This window comes from Suricata suricatta, chromosome 9, assembly GCF_006229205.1.
Source record: "Suricata suricatta isolate VVHF042 chromosome 9, meerkat_22Aug2017_6uvM2_HiC, whole genome shotgun sequence".
In the NCBI taxonomy this organism is placed as follows: Eukaryota; Metazoa; Chordata; class Mammalia; order Carnivora; family Herpestidae; genus Suricata; species Suricata suricatta.
The window spans coordinates 24,447,411-24,457,697 of NC_043708.1; the positions used below are offsets into that span (position 1 = coordinate 24,447,411).

The 10,287-nt window shown below is 57.5% G+C and overlaps 1 protein-coding gene and 2 long non-coding RNA genes across 3 annotated transcripts in view; 1 reads left to right on the forward strand and 2 right to left on the reverse strand.

Moving 5' to 3' along the window:
- On the reverse strand, positions 1–1,170 carry LOC115302686. Its single transcript, XR_003913588.1, has 2 exons — positions 1,043–1,170; positions 1–531 (listed from the first exon to the last, which is right to left on the reverse strand). It is a non-coding gene; the product is annotated as an uncharacterized LOC115302686 (long non-coding RNA).
- A 923-nt stretch (positions 1,171–2,093) lies between these two features.
- The window catches only part of VASH1 (vasohibin 1), a 19,483-nt gene continuing 11,289 nt past the window's right edge, over positions 2,094–10,287 (reverse strand). Inside the window, exons 5-7 of the mRNA XM_029951273.1 lie at positions 8,392–8,773; positions 6,763–6,875; positions 2,094–5,866 (exon numbers count right to left, since the gene is read on the reverse strand). Of these exons, the coding sequence (XP_029807133.1) occupies positions 5,794–5,866; positions 6,763–6,875; positions 8,392–8,773 (568 nt within the window). The 3' untranslated portion in view covers positions 2,094–5,793. The remainder of the gene's footprint in view (positions 5,867–6,762; positions 6,876–8,391; positions 8,774–10,287) is intronic.
- LOC115301415 overlaps positions 9,758–10,287 on the forward strand; it is a 1,894-nt gene continuing 1,364 nt past the window's right edge. Inside the window, exon 1 of the long non-coding RNA XR_003913109.1 lies at positions 9,758–9,833. This is a non-coding gene — a long non-coding RNA (uncharacterized LOC115301415). The remainder of the gene's footprint in view (positions 9,834–10,287) is intronic.

The window sequence follows — 10,287 nt, forward strand, 5'->3', positions numbered from 1 at the left end:
TCATCTCCTTTGCTTTATTCCTTGACTCCCCATGCTCCTCAGAACCACAGCCTTTCCTGGGGTGGGAGAGACAGGTTATCCTGGAAGGCGGACACATGGGGGCGAAGGAGAAATGAACGGCCAGCCTACTGCTGCTGCTGCTGCTGCTGGTTTTTGTCTTTGTTTTTCTCTCCAGCTCTTGCCCTGGTGTAGCAACTCCTTGAAGGGTTGTTTTTTGATTGGTTATGTAATGCATGGTGTGGCCTCTCTTCTCCTAGGAGTCGGAGGGGCCCACCTCCTCTAGTTTTCCACCCAAGGAGATTGGACCTGCGGCCCCAACACTTTCAGACTCATCCCAGTATGCCTTTCCCCTCCGTTTCTTCCCTCCTGAGCAAACGCACAAAACAAAACCGTCAGGCAGGGGCCAGCCAGATGAGAGCCTGGTAGGGTGCAGGTCTTGCCCCACTTAGGAGGTGAACGGAGTGTGTCTCGGGGGACTCTGCTTCCTGCCCCATCCCTCCTCAGTTCCGCTGCCCCCGATGCCCCACACAGCTGCGGAGACAGGAGTGGGGAAAGTGAAATTCCGGGAGTTGTCTTTCCTATGACCAAGCTCTTTCTTGTTGGGGGTTGGAGGAAGTGCACATCCCCAGAGAGCTGTCCCTCGAGCCGGACCAAGGTGGCCCATCTGCACCACCTGCCAAGCCTCAGCAGTGGGTCACCCAACCCCTTTGGCAAACACTAAGGACTACCAGGCAGCCTACATCTGGGCCAGCTGCCTTGGTCTTTGATATGAACATCTCTTCTTGTCACTATTGCCCTCCACAGTGGTGGTCAAGAGGTCAGATCCTGGTAGATGGGGGGTGACAGGGCTCTCAACCCCTTTGTGTTCGGGGCTCCGAGAAGTGCCACCAGCATCCAAAAGTCCAGCACAAATTAGTCACGTGCCTGAATGAGGCTGGGACATGCTGAGAGCCCAAAAGAAAAAGAGCAGCAGGAAATGAGGTTAACCCCCCCCCCCATAAGTTGGGTCCTGATCCTCCCGGAAGTCCAAGGTGACATTTACCTCTATGTCAATTCTAAGCAGTGTCCACAAGGAGCCTGTTGGACTCATGACAGACTGGCCCCAGCACAGACCCAGCCCTCATTTGTACGTGAACAACCCGGGGACTCCCTGTGTATGAGCCCATGTCGCTGAAGTCTATCCACAGGTCCTTGACTTAGTATTTTAGCTGGACTCTTGAATATTTACATTATGATGTCACCTTTGGGTAAAGGTGTACAATCCGTGTCATTCACAGATATTGTTTACCTCTAGTGAAAGGTCTTTCTTTGGGTATCATTTAAATTGGACTTCCAAACTGCCTCTATCGGATGGTCTCCAGCCTAAGATGGTCATGGATTGAGCGGATTGCTTCTCTTCCTAAAGGCCATGCCCCACCACTGTGCTGTGGATAGCGAGGGAGCCTTGTGCAAAACCACACTCTGGCTAAGCCCTGATGGGGATTGGCTGGGATAAGGAGGGGGAAATACCCCCACCTTTACCAGAGTAAAGTCCAGGCTTTACTCTGAGCTGAATGAAAGCAGAGCAGAGGAGGAAGGGTACAGGTGAAAAATAAGGCTGTGGGAGGGGCCCCAGAGCTGGACGGAGTAAGGATGAGGAGTGGGACCAGAGGGGTTTCCAGAGCTGTGGCTTTAGCCACCGTAGATTCTGCACCGAGATTGTGGGTGACCATGCTGAGAAAGGACTTAAGAACCCTGTTGCTATAGTTTCCTGAAATAACCTTCCCTCCTAGGGGAATTCGCATCCTTCCTCCTCTGTTCCCCGGGGACTGGGATGGGAGGAGCAGAGGCTGGCTGTGGGAGGGAGAAGGCTTCCTTTATGGCCAGAAGGAAAGATCCCCCAGGGTAGGATCAGCAAGGCCCTAGTGGCTTCAGGAGGCTGAAGGTGACAGTCTGGGACCTCAGAAGTCACCCTGACTGCAGAGGCCTTAAGCTTTCCTGTTGGCTGGTTTGGGGATCCCCTCACCTCTGGTCAGATTTTTCTGGAACCACTAAGGCTCACCTTGGTGGGTGGCCAGGCTCTAGTACCAGCTCCCAGGGGAAAGGAGACAAGGTTTCCGTGTGGCTTCTGCCCAGCCCGTGCAGCCGGAGCCGGGAGCCTTTATTCATTTCAGGAAAAAACAGAGCACAGCAATGAGAGGGGAGTAAAAGTGAGAGGGGAGGGACAATACTGACACGGGAAGAGCAGGAAGGACCCACAGGCAGCCCAACACAAAGCTTAAGGGAGGGGAGTCCCCTATCACCAGGCCCCTGAGGCCAAGCACTCCAGAGAAGGGGGAGCCTGGGACCCAGGAGCACATGGAGGCCAACAGTGGCAAGCCTGCAGCAGCAGCAGTGCCACAGCAGCCCTGGGGAACCCCTTCCACCCCACACTCCAGAGGCCCGCCCACCCTTCAGCTGGTTTCTCAGCAGGAGCAAGTGGAGACTGCAGCAGAGGGGTGCTCTGGCGCAAAGAACATGGTCAACATGCTGGCCCAGCTTTGCACCTTCCTCTACTTCAAGGCTAGAGTGTGGGCCTGGGGTGGGGGTGTTGCATCGAAGGCAAAAAGCTACTCAGGCAGGGGACCCAGGCTCACACAGATACGTGGGCCTCCACGCATGCTGCTGACCAGGACTGCACCCTGTCTCAGAGCCAGGAGGTCAAGTCCAAGCTGGAAGGAATGGGGCATGTGCTGGCAGACAGGGCCAGAAATCAGACACCACCAACCTCTGGGCCCTTTCTGCTCCTTGGAACCCTGGCCCTAGGCTTCATGGCATCCGGGCTGGGGGGCCGCTACCCTCCTCACTGGGCCACACCCAGGAGGATGGGGTCTGGCATGATGTGTGAGGGGGACATGACTGTGTTGAGGCCATGGAAGTGAGGGAGAGGATGGCAGTTAGGTGGGCAGGATGGCGCTGAAACCCAGTCTCCCAGTGTTCTAAGCTGGCACTGAGCACCAGGCGCGGGGCTTTGGGGGGACCAGTCCTGGCCACCTGGACCCACCTTCATGAAGCAGCTTTCTCTGACCTCACCTTGGGGCCTCCTTGGCCAGAAGCCCCCACCCCTAGGGGCAGAGGAGCCCCCATGGGTGATGGAAGGCAGTCCTGAGTCAGGAGCCAGGCCCCTGTTCCTCACAGGAAGTAGATGAGGTGAAACCAAGGATGGTGACTAAGGCCCCGAAGTCCCTGCCCCTGCCTCCCCAGAATCTGTAGTCAGGCCAGCCCCAGGGAGCAGAGCCTGTGTAAACATGCTCGGGAGGGGAGGAGGGATTGCTACATAGGAGGAAATGTTAAAAATAAATTAAAAAGCACCGCTGTATCCTGTGGTAGCCTCCAGGGCCCAAGGTCTCAGCGAGGAAGGGGGCTCCTGGGTGTTATCAGCTCAGGGTGATCAGCTCCCTCTTGCAGGCGGCAACAGGGGTGGGCCTCATTTCACACTCATCTCCACAGAGGACTCTGGGGAAGGAGTCTGTGGGTTGAGCAACTCCCATTGTGGGGACGTGGGGACTACCACCCCACTCACTAAAAACAGGGACAGGGTGGGATGGTGAGTCACAGGGGTCACGATGGCCCTTGAATTGGTCTGGCTGGGGATTATGTCCAGGGCAGGTTAGGTCCCTCCGCAAGGCCCAGTGACCCCTGAATAGCCCAAGGGACTGCCCTCCTTCTGGGCCTGGCCCTGGGCCAGAGCTGCTGGTGTGTAGAGCTGCCAAGGCCTGGGGCTTCCCCGATGGGCACTCATCAGCCAAGTCGTCCGGTCTCCCTCTCTCCCTCCCTCCCTCTGCTTCTCAGGCACCATCCATCTCCCTGGCAGGCTGGGAGCTGCGCCATCACTACTCCGCTGCCACTGGTGACTCCGGTGGGGTCTGCAAGGAGCCAGCTGCCCACCGCCACCCCCCCGGGAGAAGCCTCAGGGATGAGGACCCTGCCCGGGCCCTGCCTGCTCCGGGGAAGCCTCGAACTGGCTTTTGCGTCTCAGTGGGCTTCTCCCCAGCACAAACTCTACCTTAGAGATTGCAAACTGGCATCCCCTTTCATGTTGGGTTTTTACATTTTCTGAACCAATTGCCAACATTTAAAAATCAGGATATTTCACACAAAAATTCAGAGTTCTGGCTTCTGGGGAAAAAAATCAGACAACCTGGTAATGCAGGGCCCACACTCTGAGAGGAGCGGAGCAGTAGCTGCCGCTTGAATGGGACGTGCCGTCTCTCGTTTGTCCCAGTGCCCACCCAGCCCTGCTGCCCACCTTTCAATTCCACCTTTTAATCTGCGTGGCCCCGTGGGCCTCTGAGTTTACAAGTCTAGCTCTGGTCATCCCTGTTCCAGGGCCTGGCCCCTGGCTGCACCCGAGCCTCTCTGTGAAATGAAACCTTAATGGTCCCTTCCTCCAGCTACCCTTCCATACCCTCTCCCCTCTCTACGGCTTCCAGACTTCGCTTGCATGCTTCCAGCAACAGAGAACTCACTATTCCTCCAAGCAGCCGGATTCTAAACTCTCCCCCCACATCCTTCCCTCACGTACACTCCTTCTCAGGCTCCACTCCTCTGTGGTGCACCCTTGTCCTACCAACTCCTTGTCATTTGAGCTTCCAGAACCTTCCCCCAACATAGCCAACTTCTTTCCACTCTCAGTTGCCTGCCAAGGATCTCACACTTGCCAGGCAGACTGCACACTCCCGGTGTTCAGATTCTTCCCTGATAAGCCACACGCAGCAGGCCTGATCGTAAGTGGCACCCCCAAGCCCAGACAGGCTGCTAAATGAGGGGTGACAGGCATCAGGTGCAAGCATCCTGATCTGGTCTTTGTTTTCATGGCAAGGACTGAGGTAACAGAAAGGGGGGAGTAGCAGTGCCTCCCCCCGCCCCCAACCCTTGGGGACAGGACTGCAGGGGATAGCCCCGGGCCCAAGTGTATCACTCTATCCCCAGCCGTGCTGCCTGGACCCACTGGGTCTGCTCAGTCCCTACAGTCACGCTGAGCCCAGGGCAACTCTGGGCCTTGGGCAAGGCCCAGACCCTCTGCAGGAAGCCCCCCTGGCTTCAGTAGCAGGCAGCGCTGGGCTAAATAAGTAGACTAAGTAGGATCTGGGCCTGGTATCTCCTCCTCGAGTGGTCTCTCCTGGGCTCCCCTACAGCCCACACAGCACTGTCCATGGGCCACGAGGGCACAGGGCTGTCCTGGGCTGTGGACTCTGCTCTTGGGAGCAGCTGTGGCCTTGTGCCAAGCTCCTGATATTGGCCACACAGACCTTTCTCAGGATGATTTCTACCCTGCTTCCCGTTCCCTGGGTCAAGATTCTGCCAGGACAGACAGAACTGGAGGAATACCTCCATCTCTCCCTATGCCCCACCCCCATCCTGCCACAGGCTTAGTGGGGCTGGGAGATTCCCCACAGATAGGATGGACCCAAGTCCCAGAGAGAGACCAGTAGAGGCAGCAGCCCCCTCCCTGCCCAACCTTGTGGCACTTAGATCTCCTAAGCACTGGCCTTCCGGCCACTGGCAGATCCATTAGTTTTAAGTTTTCCCCAAATCCTTTAAACTTCAGTTATAGGGTTAGAAACTCCAAAGAAAATACTGCTTCTTGGCCCAAAGTTAGGGGGCTTGGCCCAGCAAGAGGGGTAGTGGCTTGGGGGGCTGAGCGGGGACAGGCTCTTCCTGCTGCCTCCCACCCTGCCCGGTCCCCAGCCCCGTCCTCCCCATGAATGTGGCCGGTTCTGGGAGACGGATCCCAGCCCCTGGAAGTGGTGAGGCTGGGCTCTGCCGCGTGCCTCATACCCGAATCTGGTACCCATTGAGGTCTGGCATGGCTTTGGGCTCAGAAGGCTTCTTCTCACCCGATGGCCTGCAGGGACAAGAGAAAGGAGAAGGGGTGAGAGGCTTGGCAGGGAGTGGGGGACGAGGGAACAAACAGTGGCTACTCCTGGTCACTCCCCCTCCATTCATCAAGGTGCCCCAAATGCAGCAGTAAAGTCCCCGTGGAATTGTGCTTCTGGAACCTCAACCTGCCTGTGTTGTCCTGAGTGTGGTCCCTACACGCTCTCACAGCCTCCCACTCTTTGCTGGAGGTCCCCTAATCCGAAGTTGGATGTTAACGGCTGAACTGTGTAATCCTCTGCATGGGGAATCTGTTCTCTACAAAAGCTGCCTGGGTCCAAGTGAATGACACTGCCTATCAGAGGCCTGCTTGTGCCCCTTAATCATCCCCAAGCTGTGGCTCCTGAATGACTATGATACTAAAGCAAGAGCCAGACCCACACGTAGGAGACAAACCAGAGGAGGCCAGCCTGATATTTTAATGGGATATTTCTTGCAGGAGCAAGAGGTATGTTCAAAGCCGCCCACCAGCAGACATCTGATGTTAGCCTCTCCCAACCACTGGGAGAGTTCACTGTCTGGCGGGCCCCCCCCCTCACCTCTTCCTTCCCTGAGCTGTCTTAGACCCTCTGTGTGGGTCCTCTTGCTCCAGCACCAGGGCCCCACGCAGGGTGGCCAGGGGCCAGTGAGTGGCATTTTCCCTGGGGAAATGGGACAGCACTGCTACCAGGAGTGTTTATAAACGCATAAACCCACCAAACCCACATCACCTGCCTCTGGTGGGGGCAAAAAAAGGAACAGAGGAGAAGGGTGAGGAAACATGGGCATCTAGAAGATGAGATGGAAAAGCCTTCTGCAGGCTCCCCGAGCCATGACCCCCATCCCTCACCAGCCCCCACCCCCCAGGCAAGACCCCATTCTCACCGCCTTTCGCTGCGGCTGTTCCTGCGGTGGGGGCTGGACTGGCCCCTCTGTGGGGAGGAAACATCCTTCTTCCGGTCCTTGGTGGGGGAGGGCGGGCCAGTCCCTTTGCCAATCTTGGGGTGGAGGAAGAAACAAAGTCTCACTTAGGGCTTCCCTAGAGCCCCTCCGGCCTTGTCCAAGCCAAAAGCACGGAGGCTGCCCAGTCTCCAGGGTCATCCCAAACCTGTTTCCCAGGAACTAAAGCTGCCAGGACAGAGATCGCTGCAGGACAGCCTGGACTTGGGGGGAGGCCACTGAGCTCTGTGCTGTTGCAAGCAGCCCTCAGGGAAAGGGCCATTTACCCATGCCAGGTATACGGGGCAGCTGGGGAAGCAGCCTATGTCTGAGCTCTGGGCTGGGATCCTACCAGCCCCTGGGGGGACTGGTGATCTCAAGACAATCAGAAGCTCAGACCAGTGGCTATGGATGAAGAAAAAAGTGAGAAAAGCAACCAAATCACCTTTTTATACGGCATGGTCAGGTTGACCGGAATAACAGGGTATATGGTGGGGGTGGTGGAGGGGGGCGAATAACGTGGGGAGTCCTTAGCGCCGGATGCACTGGGAAATATGTAACTCTAGGTCCAGCCCACTCCTTTGACTCCCAGTACTACTCCAGCAACTGGTGATAGGCAGGGGAGGGCCAGCCCCCGAGAGTCAGGCGGGGTCACCACAGCTGGCTTCTACTCTGGGGAGAGGTGTGGTCACCGCACAAGGTCACGCCTGAGGCCTGGCACAGCAGGGCAGTGGAGCTCTGCCGGGGCGCCTGTGACATGCCTGCATTCTCCATCTCGAGACTGAGCTCCTGTCCCATCTCCTCACCACCTATAAGCAGGCTACGGGGCTTCCCTGTACCTCAGTTTCCTGCCCTGAAAACAGAGCTTCCACCTGCCACCAGCTGGCCTCCTGGGCTCAATAGTGAACATGCAGTGGGGTGGGGCTGAACATCCCAGAAGTCCAGGAAGGCCCCAGGGGAGGCACCCAGTCCAGGGGGACCCAAAGAGAGGCCACGATTCTGTTCACTGTAAGGCTGGGCTGGGGGCAAGCTTCTCAGCAGCTCTGCCCACCTGCTGGAGTACAACAGTCCCCCCCCCCCCACTTCCTGTTCAAGGTGGGTGGGAAAGAGAGAGAAGAAAAGACCATTCTCATCCTCTTCCAATGGCATGACTTCCGTCCTTTTTCTGACTTCCTCCTTAGTCCTTTATTGAATGGGGGGTTGGGAGGTCAAGAGTCAGGATACTCAAGACTGAGGAAGGCTCCTTGCACCTGGCTCTACTTTCCCTCCAGAGCCCATGGTTTCCCAACCAACGCTCCAGGTTGGGGCTTACCACTGCCCCTCTCCTCAGGTTCCGGACTTGCTCTCTACCCACCCCCTGTGCACCTGCTGCCTCCTTCCAGGGCCTTCCCTGGCCTGCCCACCAGAGGGGACTCTGTCAACAAAGAGCAATGGTAGCCTATTCACCCACATCACCTCCCTCAAGCCTCACACCACGTCTGCTGGGGCAGGGTGGGGAGGGGATCGGTGGCATTCCCTGGAAGAGCCGTGGCCCTTCCAATCCCACAGGCCGGCGGAGGGCGCGCCGGCACTGACCTTGAGCCGCATGTCGCGCGCATGGCGCTCCAGCTCCTTGCGGAAGTCCTCCCGGCCCAGCCTCTCCACGTCTAGCACCGAGTGCTTCCACTCAATCTGCTCCACACTGTGCGGGTCGTGGGACACGCACTGGCCCAGCTTCACCTTCTTGAGCACGTGCCAGCAGCGGCCGTAGGCGGCCTCGTAGTCCAGCACGAGCTCGCTGAGCGTGCGGAAGGCCGGCGGCTTGTACATCAGGTCCTCGCGCCGGCTCATGCCCAGCGCCCCGTAGCGGCCGCCGAAGTTCACCCCCAGCACGATGTGGCGGAAGTAGTTCCCTGAGAAGTAGGTCTTGAAGCTGATGGGGAAGCGCTCCAGGGTCGGCATGCTGTTGGTGAGGTAACTGGGCCCGCCAGCCCTGCTAAGGAAAGGGCCGGCAGAGGCGAAGGATCTGGATCCTGAGGGAGACCCCGTGTCTGGCCCAGCTTCACAGCGTGCCCCTGCCCCCAGCACAGCATGCAGTAGGTGCTCAATAAATTAACTGGCTGGTCCGGGCGCTCAGGGATTAGCGGCCGCCGCCATGATACCAAGCAGGGCTCACAAAATATTAAGAGCTACTCCAAACTGCAGGGGCTCCCAAGGTGCTTGTGGCTGAAGGAGGAAGGAGAGGGGCCCGCCACCGCACCCCTCTCCCTCCCTCCTTCTGCCAGTCACACACATTTCTCCTCACTCGCCCCGACATTCGCTCTCAGTCTCTCCTGTTTTCTCTGTCACACATATCCTTCCAGATGCAGACGATTCTTTCTCTCACTGCTCCCACCTCGGGCCAAAGCGCACACATGCTTACCCACAAAACACCATGTTCCCCTGGCCTAGGAGGCCAGCACCGCCTGGACCAGCTGCCCATTCCCGCCTCCTGCCCCGCCTGCCCTACCCGTTCAGTCTCTCCATCCACCCGGATCTCCCCGAGGACCTTCTGCACCAGCCCCTCCCTCCCACCACAGCGCTGTTCCCTGCGTCCCTTGGCCTTAGACTCAGCTGTCATGGCTGACCTCCCCTTCTAACCTCCCCTGAGGCTCTCCTGTTTCTTTTCTCCAGGACACACCCCTTACACTAATGATTTTACTTCTTTCTTGGTTTACGCGCTTATTTTTGTCTCCCCTGCTAGAATGTAAATTTCTGAGAACGGAGACCTTGTCTGACCTTGTTCCTTGATACGTGACTGGGGACCAGCACAGAGCCCTGCGCCTAATAGTTACTCAATAAACTCTTCTTGAACACACGAGTGGAAGAAGATGAACAGATAAAAGCTTGGAGCAGGTACCCGGTTCAGACACTGTGTCCAGTTGTCCCAACACAAAGTTGTCCTAACAACTTTGCGAGACAGGCACTACAACCTCGCCCCTTTGCAGAGGAGGACTCCGAGGCTCAGAGGCGTTAAGGAATTAGTTTGGGGTCACAGGGTGAGTATGCTGCAGAGCTAGGGATTCAGGTCCAGGTCAGCCTGACTCTAAGGTCTGTGCTCTCAGGCGCTACACTGTGTAATGAGCCCAACTCCCTGCAAGTGTCTGAGGACACAGAGATGAACAAGACACAGGCTAGGGGTGTGGCAAGGAAGAGATGCAGGAACAAATTCAGCACAGTGTTCGCCGGTGCACAGCAAACAAGGGGGTAGTGGCAGTTCTGTGGGGGCACTGAGGAGGGGCTGCAGTCCAGGTGGGAGCTGCTCGTGTCATCTTCCTGTCCAGGAGTCACCAGGGAACCTCAGAAAGGCCTCTGGGACCCTGTGATCCTGCCTAGCCCAGCTTTCCGCGAGCACTGCGCGGCGGGAGCCATGCCCCTCCTGTGGTGTGGGTGGGGGTCTGCACTTTGGGGTGTGTGGCCCCCGAGGAAGAGAGAGTGTGAGCACGAAGGAGG